Source organism: Rhinopithecus bieti, unplaced genomic scaffold (genome assembly GCF_001698545.2).
Source record: "Rhinopithecus bieti isolate Rb0 unplaced genomic scaffold, ASM169854v2 scaffold_6063, whole genome shotgun sequence".
Lineage (NCBI taxonomy): Eukaryota > Metazoa > Chordata > Mammalia > Primates > Cercopithecidae > Rhinopithecus > Rhinopithecus bieti.
Genome location: NW_016805186.1, coordinates 2,613,899 through 2,634,739, shown reverse-complemented (window position 1 = coordinate 2,634,739; position 20,841 = coordinate 2,613,899). Strand labels below are relative to the sequence as shown.

Sequence of the window (20,841 nt, the reverse complement as noted above, 5' to 3'; positions counted from 1 at the left end):
CAAAAGTGTTTTTTTTTTTTTTTTTTTTTGAGACGGAGTCTCGCTCTGTCTCCCAAGCTGGAGTGCAGTGGCCCCATCTTGGCTCATTGCAACCTCTGCCTCCCGGGTTCAACCACTTCTCCTGCCTCAGCCTCCCGAGTAGCTGGGACTACAGGCATCTGCCACCACACCCGGCTAATTTTTGTCTTTTTTGTGGAGATGGGGTTTCACCATGTTGGCCAGGCTGGTCTTGAATTCCTGACCTCAAGTGATCCACCTACCTCAACCTCCCAAAGTGCTGGGATTACAGGCATGAGCCACCACGCCCGGCCTTAAAACCTTTTCTTGGTAGCCTTTTGCATTTCAGGTTTCTTGAAGTATCTCTGCTTGTTTGCTTCTGTTTCAAAGATTATAACAGGCAGCAGTCCCATTATGGGGGAAAGTGGTAGCAAATGGATCTGTGATAACAGGTGTCATCCTCATCATCTCTTTACAGTAATCGAATTGGTTGAAGATATGTGGAAATCCGACTAGATACACTTTAAAAAATATCACCTGCCAGTGCAGTGGCTCACACTTATAATTCCAGTACATTGGGAGGCTGAGGTGGGAAGATTGCTTGAGGCCAGGAGTTCAAGACCAGCCTGGGCAATGTAGCAAGACTCCATCTCTACCAAAAGAAAAAAAAAGTTTTCAAGTTTGCCTGGGTGTGGTGGTGCATCTGTAGTCCTTGCTTCTTGGAGGACTGAGGCAGGAGGATTGCTTGGGCCCAGCAGTTCAAGGTTACAGTGAGCTAATTAGCTGGGTGTGGTGGTGGGTGCCTGCAATCCCAGCTACTTGGGAGGCTAAGGCAGGAGAATCGCTTGAAATCAGGAGGCGGAGGTTGCAGTGAGCTGAGATTGCGCAATTACACTCCAGCCTGGGCAACACAGCGAGACTCTGTCTCAAAAAAAAAAAAAAATTGAAATGTTACAGTGAGCTATGATTGTGCCACTCCTTTCCAGCTTGGGTAACTAGAGCAGGACTCTGTTTCTTAAAAAAAAAAAAAAAAAAAGAAAAAAGAAAAGAATTTACTAAAACATTTGTGACTGCCATTTGATGACTGCCTACCATAACTACTCAATTTTGTCTTCCTTTCATCTGAATAGTGTTCTTTGCTTCATCTGCATTTGAGCTGCCCTAAAGCCCAACTAAATTAATCACTCCTAAAGTAAAGGAGATGAAATCAACTAATCTGAGGGAAGCCTGACCAAGGCATTCATGTATCAAAAAATATGGAATACCTACCACTGCATACATGATACTAGAAATCCCACAGCTTCCCTGCACGCTGGCTGTGGCTTTCAGTTCAGTGACAGGAAACTGAGGCCAGAGAGGTAAAGAACTTGGCCTGAAGTCACATGGGGCACTGGGTGTTACTTGAAGCAGTTTTTTCAGAAACGTCAGGGAGAAACATTACTCAGAGCCTCTCCCTCACACCCTGCAGATAGAGCTCTGAATCTCGGCACCTGTGAGTTGTTTCTTTTGCGCTTTTAAAAAAGTCTCCCAGAATTGTGGAATGGGATAGTTTCAGTTAAAATGTCTGTTTTTAAAAATCCTGACCAATAATACAAATCAAGAAGGTCCTATCATAGATTGCACACCTTTAAGGATTTCGTTGTGCTCTAATTGGTCTTATTGGACTAAATGATTTCTAAGGTCTTCCCTGGGACTTCAGTTTTGTGTTTCAAGTTTCGTATCCATCTGAAAGCCATATATTTGGGTTAAACCAGTGAACTCTTTATTAGCAATAGGTATCTTTGTAGAATTTCTAGTAGTTTGGAAGGAGTTGAATGTACTAGAATCATAGCACGTATTTCAGCTGCTTTATTAGCATTCTAGCTAAGGGGAGTTGATTGTTCCAGTTTTAGTCATTATAATACAGCCCTGTTTAATATTGCATGATCTGTGGGTTGCCATAAACTTGGTACAAATTGGAGTGCTGATATAACATGAAACGAAGCGCCTTGTCTGAATGTTGCTTTTGTTTTGCGTTTAACAAATTAGTATGTTGACATTTGTCACTGATGGATTCCATTATTTGCTGAAAGGGTTTTAGGGGGTTTGACAGCATGAATGGTTTGTCTTACAGACTTTTGAGAATTGATAAAAGCATCTTTGTTCTTTGTACAAAAGCACAACAGATATCGTATTGATGGACACACAAAAAGGGACGGCTTGTGTAGCTGCAACATAAAATAAACCAAGAAAATAATTTTCGAGTTGCTGCTTACTCTTTTATGTGATTTCTTCTTCTCATCCTTTTTTTTCCTGATTAAAGAATGAGTTCCGTTCATCTCAATAACAACCTCAAGAGCAATCAGTAATCTTTCAGTAAAGTTAAAATATTGGCTTCTTTATGCTCTGCTTACATATTGTTTAAGGCAAATTATTTCAAAATGTTATAAACACAGTTATGGGATTGCATTAAATAACTGTTCCACATCCTGTGATAACGGAGGTGAGATGGGGGAGCAAGAAACTAAGCGTTCCATAAAATAAGAAAAAGGACTAAAATTTTATTTCAGATTCTAGCTTTATCAAAACGGTAAATAAACATGTTCTGTCATTTTTGTAGTTATATTTAGAGGGATAGCCTTGTCATTCCAATGTACCTTCCTGTACATGTCATTGAGCCCTTACTGGAAGTTGCTAACCTCACACTTTCGCCCCAGTCTTGCTAAAACCTGTTATAAAGTATACTCTGGGAAACACGTGCACACACGCTACACTCACAGAGGACTTCCAGCAAAAGCCTTGCTGGAAAGCTACAAACTATGAGATCTATCAATGATCAGATGGCAACACCCATCACTAACAACTGCCAACACTCAGACTGAAGCAGTCAGACACTGTGAGGAACCATCCATCATCCCTGTCATTTCTTCAGGGAGTGCAGAAGGCGCTGGGGGAGGGAGCCAGGGCCCTGCAGTGGACAGAAGTGACAGCAGACCATGCAGCAGAATGCAGATCCAAACGTGACCTCCAGTTTCTACTGTGAAAATGTGGGAACCAAGACAGGGAAAGAAACAATAATTTAATAAAGAATAAAAAAGTAAAGAATTTTGTTGATCGGCTGGGCACGGTAGCTCACACTGATAATCCCAACACTTTGGGAGGCTGAGGTGGCAGGAGTTCAAGACCAGTCTGGGGAACATAGTGAGACCCTGTCTCTGGCTGGGCACAGTGGCTCACACCTATAATTCCAGCACTTTACGAGGCTGAGGCAGGTGGATCACTTGAGCCCAGGAGATCAAGACCAGCCTGGGCAACATGGTGAGACTCTGTCTCTACAAAAAAAAAAAAAAAAAAAAAGTAAAAATTAACCGGGTGTGGTGATGTACGCCTGTAGTCCCAGCTCTCAGGAGGCTGAGGTGGGAAGATTGCCTGAGCCAAGGAGGTCGAGGCAGCAGTGAGCCACTGCACTCCAGCCTGTGTGACAGAGTGAGACCCGGTCTCTAATAATAATAATAATAAGAAGAAGAAGAAGAAGAAGAAGAAGAAGGAAGAAGAGGAAGAGGAGGAGGAAGAGGAGGAGGAAGAGGAGGAGGAGGAGGAAGAGGAGGAAGAGGAAGAGGAGGAAGAGGAGGAAGAAGGAAGAGGAAGGGGAGAAGGAGAAGGAGGAGAAGGAGAAGGAGAAGGAGATAAACCCCTCTCAATAAAGATTTTGATAAAATTAACCAGGTCCCAGCTACTCAGGACGCTGAGGTAGGAGGATTGCTTAAGCCCAGGAGTTCAAGGTTACAGTAAACTATGATTGCGCCACTGCACTCCAATCTGGGTAAGAGAGTGAGACCTTGTCTCTAAAAACTTAAAAAATATTGTCGTTTATTGAATGTCTCTTCCTGCTACACTGTGACCTCCCTAAGGACCCCAGTCCACATCAGTTTGGTTTGCTAATGTATCCCAAACCCCCAGCACAGAGCATGGCAATGGAGGCTCTCAGTTAATATTTGCTGAATCAATGAGTGGTGCAGCAGCACTGTCCCCCTTCTGTGTCCTGTTTGCCCAACCCAGTCTTGGACTTAGGTGTGTGTTCCCCGAATGGAATCACCTGGGGAACCACAGACACAGAGCTGTTCCCCCCACGTGTACGTCCCGCTGATACGAGAAAGGAGAGGTGGGCCCGAGTTTGGGCTCTGCTGCGTCACTGGCCTGCTGTTCCAGGTCGGAATTTTCCTCTTTCTGAGGCCACCACCCTCACAAAGCTGTTGAGATTCAATGAAAAAGAGAGGAAAGATGGATGGGAAGGGCCCCTAGAAATAAGGATATTACTAATTTCCTAAGGAAAGTACAGTCTTATGAGTGACATCACCATATTTTAAAATCAGACCCACTGGTTTCCTGCAGACACAGGAAAGACCCACAGCTGCAGGCATGTGCGGGGCACGTGAACAACCCTGCTCTGCGATTTCGGCACACTGCTTCTCAGGCTCCTCTAGAAAGGAGGAAACTCAAGAGCTGAGAGACCCAGAGGCTGGTGTCCGCATCAAGTGCAGCTGCCGCGTTTCAAGGAGAGCCGTCTTGTGTGTGTAGACAGTGTTGGCCTCAGAGACCAGCCAGGAGAAGGCCGGGTGGGCACAGAGTCAAGCGTCAGGTTGTTTCCCGTGGGAAAAGGTGTAAGGAGGAAAGGACTGCCTGCATTTTTGCCCCTTTACACACATGCGTGCGTGCACACACACGCACACCTCCCCCACACCAGCCTCCCCAGAGCCTCTTCCAAAGCACCATCTCCAGCCTCAGGGGCCAGCAGTCAAGTGCAATTCTCCTTCCAGGCATCTGGGAGCCTCCCTTGCAGCAACCCCTCTTCAGACTGGAATTAGAGGCATGTCCCTCTCAACAGCTGACCAAGGTGCAGGCAGCTAGCTGGCTTTGTGAAGGCAGCATGGCCTGCAGGGTGGGCCGCCCCGCAAATCCAAGGGGAAGATGAGTCCCCAGTCTGCTCTGGGCCTCTTTCCTCATTTGCTCTTTGGAGGTGGAGGTTACTCTAAGTGCCCTTCAAATTCCTTTCCAGCTCTAGTCTTTGAACTCCTGGTTTCTTCCTTTCCAACTTATGGAAATTATTTTCCCCACTTTTCCTGAGAGGGGAAGTGTAAGACACCAGGCTGTCTCTGACAACTGCCAAAGTGGCCGTTTTTTAATGGAAAATCAGCTTCCTTCTCAGGTTGCTTAACAGAGCAGAAGCTTCTCGAGAACAGAGAAGCCTAATGTTTCCCTCTGGTTTTTTGACGTCATTTGCCTGTGGGTGGGTTCCCATCCGCTGCCACCTCTCCAACCACACTAAATTTTATTGCGCAGATTTTAAAAACACACCTTGGTGTGGCAGGCCACCTAAAGAAGCGATGTAGCCCAGAAGCCCTGCTGTTAAGCTGTGGCAGAGAGAGCTTTGGTCCAGTCTCTGACGGTGCCAGGATCCCATCCCACAGAGTAAATTCTCCATCCTCCCCTTCTTGGCCCCTCGCCAATAAAAGCGGAATGTTCACTTTACACTGTCTCATGGGGGATTTGAAGAATCAATTCTGAACACTGACTTGAAAGCACGTATCCATCTAAGAGAAAGTATAAGAAGTGGGGAAGGGGACAAGGGAGCTAACATTTGTGGGATGTTTGCTGTGTGCCAGGTACTGGGCTGTCTACTTGACTTGCATTCTTTCCTTTAACTCTGCTTTGTAATTATCATACACAAAACCGTCAAATGGTTTAGGCAGCTGAGAGTCTAAAGCTTATCAAGAAGACAGTGGCCATGCAGAGGCAGAGAGGGGAAACCAGACCTCCCATAAGCCCCCAGGAAGCTAAATACCTTTGGCATACTTCACACCACCCATGCAAAGTTTAAAAATCTAATCATGTCCATTTGCAATGCACAGATAAGGGGCACTGGAAGTATATTCACCAATACAAATATGTTGGTGCTTTCGAATGTCAGAGAGTTCAGCTGAGTGGCTGCAAATCTCGTCACTGATAAATAACAGACATGTTCATCTTATTCCAATATTTTCCTTTCTAACTTAAAAATAACTTTGTCATTTCTCCTGGTACGTTTTGAGGTGATTAGTCTTAAAATGTGTCATGGGTGGTAAATTCAGGAGAACTGAGCTTGGCCTCCAAAATAAGCAATGCTCCCCATGACATTATGGAGTGAAAACACACGCTTGCTTTGGTCTTGCCTGGTCTGAGGCTTCGTAACGTGAGCAGCGTTCACGGTGAGGCCGTGCATGGAACTCACGCCACACGGGAGCTGTGACTCAGGTCTGTTCTCCGAAGGGGTGAGGTGATGGCTATTAATATTTTATTTCATACACTGTAGTGTTTGCAGAAGCAAACATATTGTAGTTAAGGTTACGCGCATTGAGCGCCAGCATAATCCAGTTTTTCTTTCCGCCAGGCTTTTTTCACACAGATGTGTTCAACCCAAAGGTGAATTTTGGAGCCTTAAAAAAAGAAAAGAAAAAAATGAATGAGAAAATTTGAAAACAATTAGGTAAACCATTATAGTTGTACAACTGTGAACAGATGACAGCTTTTATACTTGGAAAATAGTATGAAGTGTTTTCTTTTCTTTGTGGTTATTTTCCTCTCACATGAAAGTGGTCAGCCAACCACCAAAATAAACAAAAGGAAGGATGAGGCTGAAGCTTACGGGTAGCCATTTGTCAGCAGAAGTAAAGGCCAAGTGTTCCCAGAAAGAAGGCGCCACAGTCAGCTGCTGTGGCAGGAGTGGCATCCATCTCCGAAGCCTGTGTGTGACTGCGCAGGGTGGCACACGCTGACGTCTGCCCTAGATCCCCACAAGCCTCTAGCTCAGGGTGAGTCACCACTTTCAGCCAAGGGGTGTCTGCTGGTTCTGAGGTGACCCGGCCTTTGTAAAAGGGTTTTGACGGAAATACCTTGCAGACTCAGGGCTGAGTCCGCCATGGCACACATCTGCTCCCACCCCGTGGGATGAAGGCTGCAGCTCGCCGGGTCCTGCTTTCTCATCTGAGAATGGGAGGGGTAGGGCCTCTCAGAGCCCTTCTGTATCAAGTTTTCTGGGGATCCAGAACCAGCCCCACTCCAGCCCCACTCCTTCCCAAGCTAGCAGGAGCACATCTGTCCTCCCCAGACTGTCTCCCCCGTTTCAGTTGCGGCAGAACTGCGGTGAGCCAGACCTGTGCAGGCTTTGGAATCGGATCGCTGCCCAGATGGACGCTTCTTCCCCTGAACTAGTTTTCTCCTGGGCAGCCCTCTGTACATTCTCACCTTTCCTCCGCGCCGCTAGTCCTGCATCAGAAGCAGCCGGTGCTCCTTCCCAGAGCCCTCTCTGGCAGACTGTGAACAGCGTGGGCCATGCCTCTTCACCTGAGGAGAGAGGCTCTGAAGCAGGCCCTGCACTCGGGTGCAGAAGCATCCGGCACCTGTGGCAGACTGGTCATCTGAACCCTGCTACCCGGGTAGGACCCCAGCTTCCTTGCCCTCTGGCTTCCGAGCCAGGGCTGGGTCTCGGGCAGGGTCTGGGGCAGCCTTGTAGCACGCAGCACATCAGCCGCAGACCTTCTTGGGCTCCCTCAAGGGTAGGACCTGATGCTACTGCAGTCTCCCTGCTGTGGGCATGCCTCTGCTTTTGCTGTTGACTTGAGGATGTGCTTTTAACCGAATGCACCTGGCTTCACAGTGAGCGGGCGAAGGACAGAGGGCTCACTGGTCTAGGGTCCAGCTCTTTCGGAGGACAGCTGACCGTCTTTGGCCCCAGGGCCATTCTCTGCACTTCTACATGATGAGATGCAGCAGTGTTTCCAACTCTGTCGCTTGAGAAGTGTGGACATTTCCCTAGATCTTGCGGCAGTTCCTAACACATCTGCAGGGAAGGATCTTGCGGGAGGGGCAGTCTATTAGGATGAGCTATATGAAATTGCCCATGTTTTGAAGTTGGAAAGGGTCACGTATTGCATTTTATATAGTTCAACCTAAAGGTCAAAAAGGTGGAGGAATGTTGGCCTCCTTGTGATGTCATGTTTACCTGATAAGCATCCTGGGGTTTTACCTAGGGTATATAACACAGTATTCGTGTCTATAGCAAAGAGTATTATTGTAGATACTACAGTCATTACTACTTAAGGTATTATCACACTGCTACATGAGCTCACTTTAGAAACAATTGATAGAGACAGAGGGAAGACTATCTATCCCCTGGGAGACCCCAGTGCCTTGGCCCTGGCCCCTGGTCTTTGCCTTTGGAACTAGAGGTTTCAAATGAGCTCTCCTCTACCCCCATTCTTGTCTTCCCTGCTTTGAAACAGGACACCTCTGGCCAGTGGGCTTCCTTTTGGAGATAAGAGATGTTGGGTGATCAATGGCCTCAGACAACGTAGCTGTCACGGTTTCGTTTATTAAATGTCATGGTGATAAAGCCGTTTGCTAATGAAAAGGCTGGGATCCATTGCCTAGTGGCATTCACATCCATGCTGTCACCGTCTAACCCAGATTTCTCAGAGCAGCCACTGGCTTGGTGTCGTAGCTGAATGATGTCACTTCAAGCATCACGTAACTTTCCAGCTGGCTAGGATGGAAAAGGGGTTTATTATTGTGGCATGTTTTTCACAGCGTCTGAAAAAAAACGAAGCAGACAGGGCTATATGACAGGATCCGGTTCTGTTTTCACAGGTGTGTCTGAAGGCCACAAGGTACCTTTCACGTGCAATAGAAATGTGACTCTGTGGCAAAAGAAACTTTTTTAAAAAAGCTTTTCTCAAGAGATTTTAAATATGTATGCATAATTAATGTTGGAAATTGGCCTCAAATACATTAAACTCAAAAGACTAGGAGCTGGGCTGCCGAGACCCTGGTCTCAGTTCTGTACCTACTGACAGAGCTCTGACTTCATCTTTGCCTTAGTTGCTCCATGGAAAATATGGACCTCCCAGGGTATTTGTCTGTTTTTAGCTTTTCATTGCGGTGTAATACATGCAGAAAAGTATACATCTTAGCATACAGCTTGTTGGATGCAAACCGTAGGCATCCCTGTCACTAGCACCCTGACCAAGAAACACACATGACCAGCACCCCAGAGGACCCCCGCGCCTCTTCCAGCCAACCACACACACAAAGACTTCCAGCAGCATCGATTTCAGCCCAGTGAGACCTGGTCCGACTTCCGACCTGACGAACTGTAAAATAATAAATTTGTGTTTTCAGGCCACCGTGCTTGTGGTCGTCTGTTACAGCTGCCCTAGGAAACCAATGCACTGATGCTGCTGGTAAGAGGGAGAGCCAGGAGGTGACCCCCAGCTCTGTCCCCAAAGACCAAGTTCTTAAAAACCAGCAGGATAAATAGTACTGCTACTGGCTTTGTTAGGTGTTTGGTCATCGGTGAGGGTATGAAGGTAGAATGAAAGTGCAGATGCCAGCCAGCGTGCGGTTAAGTTGGGTACTAGGTAGCCAGTGTCTCTGAGGTACTCTGACTTGCCCAGCCCCCGACCCCCATGCTCAGAATGTCCCCTGCCTGGAAAGAGGGAATGTGATATGTTACTAACACTTCAGTGTGAGTTGAGTGCATTATCTCTTCCTAAAGTGTTTGTGTTCTAAAAGATGACCTGAGCGATGACTTTCTACTATTTATGAGAAAGAGGGCTACACTAAGGGGCCATGGCTGACCGTGTGAGACCCAATTCCTTGTCCATCTTCCACTGTAGAGTCAGAAAACACCAAAAAGCATCTTTCCCGTGCTGCCTTACAGAGACTAAAGAGTAGGAATAGCTAGCAGAGACTAAAGCGTAGGAATCTCAGCTGTGGGCTCCCTGGGAGAAGTTGCTTTCCTGATAAAAGGGATCGTTGTTGCTGGCACAGCGCATTTCTGTCATGTTAAACACGAACATGGTGCATGTGTTGTAGTGGCCAACCTGCAAGCACGAGGAAAGAAGTGTACACAGGAAGGATGGGGAGTGGGAGTAGAGCAAGTCCTCCAGCTCCCACTGCACTGCCAGTCACTGCACCAGCCCCAGCAAGGTCTTGTCACTCCAGAGGTCTTGTTTCAAGAAAGGAAAAACCTCTCCAGTGTGTGCCAGTGTTCATTGTATTTTCTGTTACTTGCAGCTGAATACATTCCAAACAGGCCGAGGTGCCTTTCAGATCACAAAAAGGTAACCACCTAGGAATGGGGACATGGGCAGGCAGAATTCTTGAGAATGAAAGGAATTCCTGGGACCCTTGCCCACACTTTCACCACGGTGAACACATGCAAGGAATGATGAGTCAAGGGAACCATCCGGAGAAATGGGATTGAGCTATAGATATCCAGTAAACCTGATGCATTCCGTTAGGCGAGAAGAAATAGAAGGCTCATAATTTTATATGAAAAGGTTAGTTAAAATCAGGAGACTTTGGAGAGCCTTTTATTTGTTTATTTTTGTTTCTGGTGAGGTTTATTACCTTTCAGAGGGACATGCTGTTAAGTTGAGTACCTCTGAGAACCACCATCTGTCACATATTTTCCAGGACCACCCTGGGAAATTCGAGGCATATTGTCTCCCTATCTCAACAAGCGTGCTGTGTTGGTCTATCCATGGAGTCATAATTTGAGATTAGGAAATATGCTATTATTCTTAAAAGCTCAATTATTTAAGAATCCCCAATAGCCAGGTGATCCCTTATACTTAGTGGTATTTATTGATACAGATGAGTACTTTGAAAAATTAAGAGAGACGTTTACTTTGTAAGCTACCACTAAGACGGTCTCTGACCGGATAAAGATAACTGGAGCAGACGAATCTGTTTAACAAAGGTGGTGATATATATTGTGGCAGCTGAATGCCCCCTTACAGCCAAGGGAGAACAATTAGCGAATTCATTCGTTTAATTCATGAATTTTCCTTCTATTTACACTTTAAACAAACATGCCAGTTGTTTGCTTAGTTAACAAGCTCTGCCTTCATTATAAGCCATTAGTGGCTAGTAATAATTGAAACTGTGTTTGGATTTCAAAAATACAGAAATAAACCCAATTAATTTCACCCTTAGTAATATGGAATTTGTCTGATTGACCTGAGCTAGGCAGAAGTTTGTGTCTTTGCCTTTTGCATGAAGGGTTTGCTAAATCATTTTCTAGCCATAAACAGGAATTTCTCATAAGAAAAAACTAAACAAAACAGGTTAAATCCTAATGCTTATAGGGAGCCAGGCAGCAATATAAATTAGTGAATGGGTTGGGTAGAGCATCCTCTGAGAAACACTTGGTCTACTTTTGATGGAGACATGGATATAAGAAATATTTCACTTTTTATCCTGTGATAAGAAGGAAAGAACCACACCATGATTATAAATGACAAGGAGGCTCAGCCAGTGGCAGGGAGACAGGAGGGAGAAGTTGGGACCACAGCAAACCGGAGAGCCCAAGCCGTGTGTGAAAGGACCAGCTCCGATTCAGCTGCAGTTACTACATAAGAATGCAGGCCTGTGATGAGGGACTCCCAAGCGTTTTTTGCCTGCTTCTCCGATTTCACCAGGATGAATCATAACAGGGACCTGATAAATTCTTATCTTTGAAATGCTCTGTACTGCTTATTATTGTTCTTAGGAAATGATAAAATATTGCCCTTTGGCGTTAGACGTGTGTGTGTGTGTGAACAGAATAAATACATGTCCACTTCTAAAAAAGACCTGGGCCTAGTGTGGCCACATCTTCCGAATTTTTAATGTAATTTGAAAATCTGGATTTCTGAGAAATGAGAAAGGGGGCGACACTAGGGTGCCATGGCTGACCGTGTGAGACCCGGTTCCTTGTCCACCCTCCACTGTAGAGTCAGAAAACACCAAGAAGCATCTTTCCCGTGCTACCTTACAACTAGCAGAGACCAATCCCAGCTATCTCCCATAGCTGAGATTCCTATCAGTCTTTATAAATGGGAAGTTTGTAAATCTTCCCATTTATGAACTTTGGCAGTGAGTTTTTGCTATTTAAGCTGATGCTGTGCAGCCACCACAGCGCAGTTCAGCAGCTCTCAGAGTTGTGGTCTCTGGACCAGCCACTATTAGCATTGCCCGGGAACTTCACAGAAAGACAGGTTCCTGGGCCCCACCCGGGCCTACTGACACAAACTCTCTTGGGATGAGGCCCAGAGCTCTGTTTTAACAAGCCTTTCAGGTGGGGCTGCCAGTTTTTAGCACATATTTCATGGAACATACACCAAAAAAATTATTCGTTGTTTATCTGAAATTCAGATTTGACTGCATGTGCTGTTTTCTTATCTAGCAGACCTACCTCCAGGTGCTTCTGATACACGCTGGTGTTGATCAAGCAAAACGTGTATGAGCCAGGCTGCTTGTGTTTGAATCTGCTTTGACACGTACTGACCCTGGGATTTTAGGCAAGTGACATAATTTCTGCGTGGCTCGGTTTACTTCCATGTAAAATAGGCACGATAATAATTTCTTCCTCGTGGGGTGGTTGCTGGAATTGAATGAGTTAGCGAACATAAAATACAACTTTTCCTGGGAGAAATAAACAATATATGTGTTTAGTATCATCATTTTATTTTTCTTTTCTTTTCTTCTCTAATCATCACCACTGCTGCCACCACCCAGCCGCAAGGGAATACGAGAACTCATCTTCCTTCAATTCTTTTTTCCTGGATCTTTGATTTAGCAGAATTGATTCTAATGTGCTACTCCCCAAGGCCACTCTGTTGCTTGTTCCTACCCAGAATTACCCTTGCTTTGAAATCTAGTTGACAGTGTGGAGGTCTGGCAGGGAACCCACACTTGCCTCCACCCCGACGTCCTGCTGCCTGAACTCTGTCAGCCAGCAGTGCCTCTGTGGTGCTCAGGCCTCTTGTTGGACAGACCAGCCTTGCTTCTCCATTTCTGCTTTCACCAGCCCAGCAGGGCAAGTCAGCAGCTTCCTGACCTTGTCTTGGGTTTTCAGATTCGCAGCGGGCCTGACTGGGTCTTGGATTCTTGCTATCAGTTGGGGAAACAATGAATGCCTTCCTCAGCAATTAAATTCTCAGTACATTTTGGGAAATCCCCGCAACTTTTTCCAGACAAGGAACATGGGAGGATTTGATTTGTGGACCCAAAGAGTGTATTTAAAAGGAAAGCACTCACCAAATTGTCCTTGCCGAGAATGGCTGCAAGCTGCCCCAGCGCGTCCCTCCATAAAGCAGCCCTCCAGGCCTCCACACCACCACACGTGACAGACTTGTGCTTGCCGTGAAAACCACCAGGATGAGCTATTACGGCTCTCAGTTGTGCCATTTTATTGCTATTCTGGGAATGGAGCAAAACACATTATTTTATTAAATAAAGATTTTCCCTGTATCACAGTGGAGGCTAATTTTATTAGCTCTTTTTATGGGAACAAACATCATCGCCCTGATTGGGGAGGACGGAGGTGGGGGCCGTGGGGAGGTGAGGGAGTGGAATCACATTTTGTCATCTGCGCGCTCCAATGAGGCTGCCGACATGGTTTAATTGGTTACTCACTTTAATTACTTACTTACCAGAAGAGTTCCCCAGATCCTGCAGAAAATACACAGCTTTCATTCATAAGTAATTTATAGATGATTCAAAAGACATGTTCAGGGCCAGGCTCACGCCTGTAATCCCAGCACTTTGGGAGGCCGAGGCAGGCAGATCACGAGGTCAGGAGATCAAAACCAGCGTGGGCAACATGGTAAAACCCCCGTCTCTACTAAAAATACAAAAATTAGCTGGGCATGGTGGCGGGCGCCTGTAGTCCCAGCTACTTAGGAGGCTGAGGCAGGAGAATGGCATGAACCCGGGAGGCAGAGCTTGCAGTGAGCGCCAGTGCACTCCAGCCTGGGCAACACAGCAAGACTCCGTCTCAAAGAAAAATAAAAAAAGACATGTTTGGTTACAATAAATATTTGTTCATTTTGTGTGGGTATGGGTGTGTCCCCTGATAACCAAAATCTATAGTCTCCAAAATGTGTAACTAAATGAATAGAATGTTCAAAATTTGTTCAAAAACAAATTTTTTGTTCTCATCTATGAGATTCTGGAACGTTTAAGGCAGAACATGTACTGTCAGATTCAGAGAGGGAAAGGAGTCCAAATGTAGTTGAAAAACTCAGTAAAATACTGTTCCTACCTCTGATTCTTTAGCTTTGAAACCTGAGACTTTCACGTGCAGCTTTTTTGATGACCATAACCAGCAGAACCGGCCCCCACCCGCACCCCCAGGCTGAGGCAGAGCAGCCAAGGCAGGTGCCTGGTTCCGTGTGCGGGGCCGAGGTCTCCACCGCGTTCTCTGTTCTCTCTGGATGTGCTGCCCGGGGTCAGAGGTGATGTATCCGCTGCCCTGCTGGGCGGCAGCCGAGCCTTCCACATGGTCTGCAGAGCTGCCCCCGAGCCAGAGGTGGTCTCTGTGTTTCCTGGAGTCAAAGCGGTCTCCATGTTTTGTTGTTGCCATGCTGCTTTTCCTGCTAGCAACAGGCCACGGCTAACGCTAAAGCAGGTGGGGAAGCTGGCCAGTGTTTGTGTCCCCAGCCTCCCCTTCCGCCCTCATGCCTCTCTCCTCCCCATTGTCATCTGTGCTCTGCTTTGGAGCCTTTCCCTGGCCCCCATGAGCTCCCACCTTGAACCTTGCTAGGATCCAGGTATCCCTCATTTACATCTCCATGTGACGTGAAACCGTGAGGCTCCTCTGAGAGCACTTAGAAGTTAAACCAGATCATAAAGCTGGAGCTCCTGGCCTCGGCGTCGCTGTTTGCTTCCCTGACGTAGGTGCCCACCTCCCTGTAGTATCACTGCCACGTCTCTACCGCAGTTTCTCTCTCCATCTTGTTAGCTGCCTCCCCAGCTTGTCTTCTGTGTCCCTCCTGCTTTCTCTGTCTCCCTCCTTTTGTTACCTGCGTCTGCTTCCCTCAGCCTGTCGGCCTGTTTTGTAATGCGCTTCCTTCATCTTGTTTTCTTCCCTCATCTTTCTATCTGCTTCATTCAGCTCCATCTTTATTTCCCTTATCTGCTCCCCAGCTCCTTTCTCTGCTTTTCTCCTTGTCTACTTCCCTGTCTTTTTGTGTTTCCCCATCTCATTCTCTACGGCCCGAATTTTGTTATCTTCTTGCCTCCTGTAGCCCTTTGAGTTTGTGATCTGCTTTAAACCATCTCTACTTGAAAGGAATACAAGGCTTTAGCGAAAACAGATGACAGGTGGGGAACCAGGGAGAGGTAGACTCGTGTGTCACCCTCCTGGGGACAGACCTAAGTACCTTTGTAAGGGCTTGTCTAACACATGTCCCTGTGACCCACTGGGGACTCCCAGTGTAGAACAGGGTTATGAGGAAGTAGGCACTGCTCTTCGGGGGCATCAGCAGTGGAGTAGTGATGCCCCCCATGGCCTCTGTACCCCTATTTCCTACCTTCCTCTCACTAGGAAGAGGCCTGCTCACCTTGGGCCAGTTCTGGCTGTGACGTAGATTGAGGGAACAGAGGTCTCAGGACGTGGTTGATAGCTTCCCATTGGTGCCTCCTGAAGACAGAGCTCCTGGGAGAGTAATGATTGTGAAGCCCGTGGGCTTGAGCTGGCACAGAGGGACGGGAGTCCAGAGGCCACAGGTCTAAACCCAGCGACACTGGGCAGAGTGGGTCAGAGTGAGGCTTTAGAGTCCGGACTGTGTTTAGAGTCCAGGCTTGAGCTCCAGTCTTGGCTCTGTTGCTTGCCAGCTGTGTGGCCTTGGGCTAGTCAGTCTCCCTCTCTGCACCCCACTTTCCTCATGTATAAAATGAGATCATAAAATCAAATAATAGCACCATCCTGAGGTTGTGGGTAGAGCAGTGAGATGGCATGTATAAAATGCGGTGCCTGGCACGCCACAGACACTGAGCAGTGAGTCTTTAGAAGGAGAAGATGTTTGGGTACAGGAATAAGGAATGTGGCCTGGGGCTTTCCTCAGTCTCTCTTCCGTAGTCACATTCGAGTCAAAATTCATTTAGGCAAATGAGTGGATGTTTTGCTATTTTTTTTTCAGATTTTTAAAAATTGTTTTTAATTTTAATTTTTTGTTGCTGTCGAGTCGGCGTCTCGCACCGTCGCGTGGGCTGGAGTGCAGAGTGCAGTGGTGCAGCCTCGGCTCCCTGTAACCTCCGCCTCCCAGGTTGAAGCCATTCTCCTGCTTCAGCCACCTAGTAGCTGGGATTACAGGCACCCACCACCACACCTGGCTAATTGTTTATATTTTTAGTGTAGATAGGGTTTCGCTATGTTGGCCAGGCTGGTCTCGAACTCCTGACCTTGTGATCCGCCCACCTCGGCCTCCCAAAGTTTTTCAGAATGTTTTAGAAAACACTTCTACTAACCTTAAGCCTTTCTTTCAAACCCAGATCCCCTTACACACTGATCAGACGTAGCAAGTTTGCTATCTCCTCAGCCTCCTGTTTAAAGATTACACACTGCAGTCGGGTGGGTGCCAGATGAGGAAAGCGGAAGACGCGGATTCCCTCCCACGCAGTCTCAGGGCCAGTGGGAAGGAGGGTCCCGCCAAACTGTCTGGGCCACCCCCCAACTTTGGCTTCAGGACTGCAGAAGCATCTCCTACATTAGGCTGCATCCAGGAGAGAGGGACTAAGGGATTGCGTTTAGAAATAGGGGCAGGGGCTGAGTGTTGTTGGGCTTGTCAACGCATAGGTGAGAGTGTTGACACACATCACTTCACACACCTGATGAAGGAAAGAGGAGACAGGCTAGGAACCTCAGAGGGGCGGAGAGGCCGTTTGTCTCCCTTTCAGATGGGCCCAGGCTACTACGAGTCTACATTTCAGTTGTCCAGTTTAAATTTGCAAGTAATGAAGTCACACAAGCAGAAGCTGCTGCTTGTGATTATAAGACCCTTAGAACTATCCCGCTGGACTTGAGAGGGCTAGAAGCCTGGTTCCCCCCTCTCTCGGGTCTTCTTTCATCTCTATCATGAGATATTGGCCTGCACATGTTGAAATTGTGAAAAGCGTCGAGTCCATGAGAAGTACCAGCTTGATAAATGTAAGTCTGCATGATGCCTCCCGAGGATCTGTGTGAAAAGTAAACTTGCGGCCGGGTGCAGTGGCTCATGCCTGTAACCCCAGCACTTTGGGAGGCTGAGGCGGGCAGATCACCTGAGGTAGGGAGTTTGAGACCAGCCTGACCAATGTGGAGAAACCCTGCCTCTACTAAAAATACAAAATTAGCCGCGCATGGTGGCTCATGCCTGTAATCCCAGCTACTCTGAGGCAGCAGAATCGCTTGAACCTGGGTGGCTGAGGTTGTGGTGAGCCCAGACCGCGCCATTGCACTCCAGCCTGGGCAACAGGAGCGAAACTCCGTCTCAAAACAAAAATGTAAACTTGCTGTCTATGAGGGGAATTGGGATCTGCTCCCGTAAAATGGGAGGGGTGACCTGGGGGCTCTTCTTGTTCTTAACAGCAAGCAATTGCCTGTCCTCTGGGTTCCTTCCACCCCTGCAGCCTGCTGGAACCTGCTGTGGCAGCAGCATCTCGCGGGGCCGCTGAGTGCTGGGTTGTTCCATCCACAGCAAGATGGGCCATGCTGGTCAGGGCTCCACGGAGAAAGCACAAATAAATCAAACACCAGCTCCTACTTAAGATCTGATGAAATTCTCCATTTCCGCTCCAAATTGAATTCCTCCCGAAGGATGGGAGCAGCTCCTGGGAGTAATGAAGGCACTCCTTCCTCCTCTGCTAGAAACATGTTTTAGATTAACAGATGCAGCCTTCTAATCTGGGTGGGTAGGTAGTGTTCAGGAACAGCCTTGAGAAAGTGTTTTCAGACCAGACATGATATTTTTAATCTCGAGGGGCAAGGCAGCAGACGTGCAATACACTTGGCCTCTGTGGCGGAGGCGGCCCCAGAGGTGGTCTCCTGGGGAAGAGTGACGACGTGGAAGTGTGGCTGCAAGCCACTCCTCCTGCCACCTCCTTCTCCTCCACCACTTGGAGCCAAGAAGAATTTATGGTGGGGAACAGAAGCGAGAGGGCTTGTGCTTTTTGAGATTTGAAATACCACTTTCCTTCCCATCTCTTATTTGGGAAAAATAGTACACTCTGTGATTTAAAAAAAACAACAACAACAAAAAACCATGAAAGAAACGTTTTTAGGATGAAGATGTCATTGAAGTGATTATCTTCCATTCTCTGTAATGGTGATGAATCGACAGTCTGCCATTTGTAGAGGCATTTGACACCGACTCTTCCAGGGGAAAAAAAAGAAACAATTTTCCAGTGAACCTTGTCGGGGAAAGACTGATCACCGGCAGGCTGGCTCGGACCCTGAGCACAGTTCCAAGAAGGCAGGGATGAGGAGGAGCCGGGCTGGGTGCAGGGATGAGGAGGAGCTGGGCTGGGCCGGTGAGTCGAGGCTGAGGTAGGAGTGCAGTGTTCTACAGGTCCATTTCGAGGGTGGGCATGAGATAGATTATCTGTTGGAAAAGAAATACTTCACGTTATTCCTTGAAGTGAGCTAAAGAAAATTACTTTTCTTCACTCACCGTTGAAAAAAAAGCAGTCTAAAAAAAGATAAGAGGTTAAATCTACTTAACATGAGAAATTCAGACATTTAGGATCCGAGGGAGGGAAGGAAATTCTCCTTGAAAGAATATTCCGTTGGTCCTTTTATGTCAGAATTTTGTCAGCAGCCTGTAAGAAAGGTTGTCAAAACCTCACTCCACGTGTCTGGTTTACTTTTAAAAAGAAGCCTTTTCCTTCATAGGGAAATAACCCCAGAGTATCCAGTAAGTCAAACCCAGCCCCAGAGGCCAAACAGGCCCGGGAGGCTTTCGATTCAGGTTCCAGCCGGAAACTCGCTTTTCAGGGAGAAGGTCATGTTTTCCACGGACAGTGCGCTCGTTTCTGTGGTTAACGCCCATCCTCCTGAGCCGGAGGATGTTCGGGACGTTCAGGCTTGGCCTCCCTCGGAGGACGGTGGGACATGCATTGACCCCCGACTCAGAAGAAAGGGTTGAGGATGGCAAAGGGGACGTTCAGGTGGAATTCCGGCCACGCTGGGGCCTGTCCCAAGGCCCACAGGAGGCACTGAGGCCGGGTGGCGTCTCCAGATTCTACTGAAGGGTGGGCAGGGAAGTCTGGTGCAGACAGCAAGGACTGCTCAAGGGGAAAAATGAGAGGGTGGGAGAAGCAAGTGCCACCCCCCCACGGCTGCTCTTGTGCCTGCCTTCAGGCCCGCGCCGACTTTTCTATCTGCAGAAACGGGCCCGGCGAGGCGTCCGCGCCGGCGCAGAAGAGCAGGCGGGTCCCCGGACAGTGGAGGCCTTTTCTCCAGGAAGTCTCGGAGCGGTTTCGCAGCCGTCCGCTCGCAGCAGCTTCCGGACCGGAGTCCGCCCTCCAGCCTCCGGAAGGACGTGCGCGTCTGTCTCTCCGGCTGCACACCCTGCCCACGCACGCTTGCCCTCCAGCCTCTTTATAAGGCCTGAAGTTACTTCTGTTTTGTTTTAGCCCAAAGGGTGAACGGCTGCCAGCAGTATGTCTGGAATGTTATTTACTTGGTACATTTCTGTGGCTTTTCTTTGTAGCATTGCACATGCCAGAGCCATTTACTTGAAAATGCCAGGTTGCACAGTTTGTCTTCTCGACGGGGTGACTTTCTCAGTTAGGGGAGTTGAGTTCCTGTGTCTCTCAGCTTCTGCCTTCCTTCCTTGTTTTTTTCCCCCCTGGTTAGTGCTCTGAGCAATACTGTTGGTGCCTGTTGCATCGCACCCCTTTGTCCTGAGTGCCCCAACTCCACTGGTCATTTCTGGGGTTTCTGGTGTCCTCTTCGAGCGCCTGGCAGACGCTTTTTCGTTGGCACGCCTGCCCTGTTACGACTTCACATGAAAGCTGTCTGTTTTGGCAGACGTGACTCTCATGATTGCAGTTGAGCTCTGAGCTGAATGGGTGACGTTGTGTGAGGGAACTCGAGGTGGGATTTCTCCACTGGTGGCTGTGGGAGTGGAAGAAAAACCTGCGAGCTGTCTTGGCTTGTGCCGAGCTGACATGATAGAAAACAAATGACTTTTGAAGGGAGGAACCGGTGTGTACAGTTTCCCAGTTTGGAAGGTTTCGCAACTGTTTTTGTTCAACTGAAGGAGGAGAGAGTTTTTAAGGGCAAATTCTTCATTAGGAAGACTGTAAACAAGTCCTGGAAAAAGGATAATTGCTGAAGGAGGAGGCGTGGAAGGTATTTGATGGGCCTCTTTCGTCAGCTCCCCCTTTCCCATGTCATCTATGCAGTTTTAATGGTGGTATTTTGGGTTTTAACACAAGGTATGGAAAATGAGATTAGCTAAATCTCCCTGTCTGGTGCCAGTCCTGGGGCTGTTTGCACACCTGGGTGGGATAACTCCCTGCCTTCTTTCTCTCTCTCAGCATAATTTTGTTCTGTCGTGTGAGTCTATAAGCTCTTGCAGATACGACGGAAAAGCTTGGCCTTACATAGGCTCGGCCTTTATTCGGGCCTCCTGGAACCCTCAGCCATCCCCAGCAGCTGCTGGTATGTTAACATCAGAGCCGGCCCCCGTGCAGAATGGAACATTTTTTGCTCCATTCTTCTCGGCTTTTTCTGTCCTTCTGTGCGACTTCTCAATTTGTCTGTAAGCTGCTCAGATTTTTGGCTGAAGGGTCTTCTTTGATCTCTCTCCTGACGGCATAAGCTTCACACTGTCACACCTGCTCTTCTTTTACAGTCCAGATTTCAGAGGAAATGCTTCTACTGCCTTGTAATTTTTTTTTTTTTTTTTTTTTTTTTGAGTGTAAAACTTTGGTGCAGGTTACTTATTACAGGTAATAGCCGTTTCATGATGGAGAAAACTGCTTGGCAGAAACGGCCACCTGAACTGCAGCCAGAAA

The 20,841-nt window shown here is 47.6% G+C and overlaps 2 protein-coding genes and 1 long non-coding RNA gene across 9 annotated transcripts in view; 2 read left to right on the top strand and 1 right to left on the bottom strand.

Annotated features, from left to right (window-relative positions):
- The window catches only part of LOC108529295 (uncharacterized), a 15,872-nt gene extending 3,544 nt beyond the window's left edge, over positions 1–12,328 (top strand). The window contains exon 3 of the long non-coding RNA XR_001885480.1: positions 12,242–12,328. This is a non-coding gene — a long non-coding RNA (uncharacterized LOC108529295). The remainder of the gene's footprint in view (positions 1–12,241) is intronic.
- The window catches only part of LOC108529289 (aminopeptidase O), a 284,802-nt gene that overhangs the window by 188,888 nt on the left and 75,073 nt on the right, over positions 1–20,841 (top strand). The gene's annotated exons all lie outside the window — the stretch shown is intronic.
- On the bottom strand, positions 8,268–16,112 carry LOC108529292 (uncharacterized). 4 transcript variants are annotated; one of them, XM_017871529.1, is made up of 5 exons: positions 15,402–16,112; positions 14,102–14,384; positions 13,096–13,257; positions 12,251–12,480; positions 8,268–8,601 (listed from the first exon to the last, which is right to left on the bottom strand). In XM_017871529.1, exons 1-4 carry the CDS (start codon positions 15,470–15,472, stop codon positions 12,283–12,285), a joined length of 714 nt encoding a protein of 237 aa, XP_017727018.1. In that variant the 5' UTR covers positions 15,473–16,112; the 3' UTR covers positions 8,268–8,601; positions 12,251–12,282. The 4 variants fall into 4 exon arrangements, with proteins under 4 accessions (XP_017727018.1, XP_017727019.1, XP_017727020.1 ...); XM_017871530.1 differs by having other exon boundaries at positions 8,268–8,554; XM_017871531.1 differs by lacking the exon at positions 8,268–8,601 and having other exon boundaries at positions 12,333–12,439; positions 15,402–16,104.

What these genes read in the sequence shown, in the direction of transcription:
- LOC108529292 (XM_017871529.1), bottom strand. Translation starts at nt 15,472, where the DNA reads ATGGGAAGCTATCAACCACGTCCTGAGACCTCTGTTCCCTCAATCTAC. An exon ending in TCAAAGCTAAAGAATCAGAG is followed by an intron (nt 13,258 to 14,101) that starts GTAGGAACAGTA and finishes CTCCATTCCCAG; the next exon opens with AATAGCAATAAAATGGCACA. An exon ending in TTCTCGGCAAGGACAATTTG is followed by an intron (nt 12,481 to 13,095) that starts GTGAGTGCTTTC and finishes TATTTCTCCCAG; the next exon opens with GAAAAGTTGTATTTTATGTT.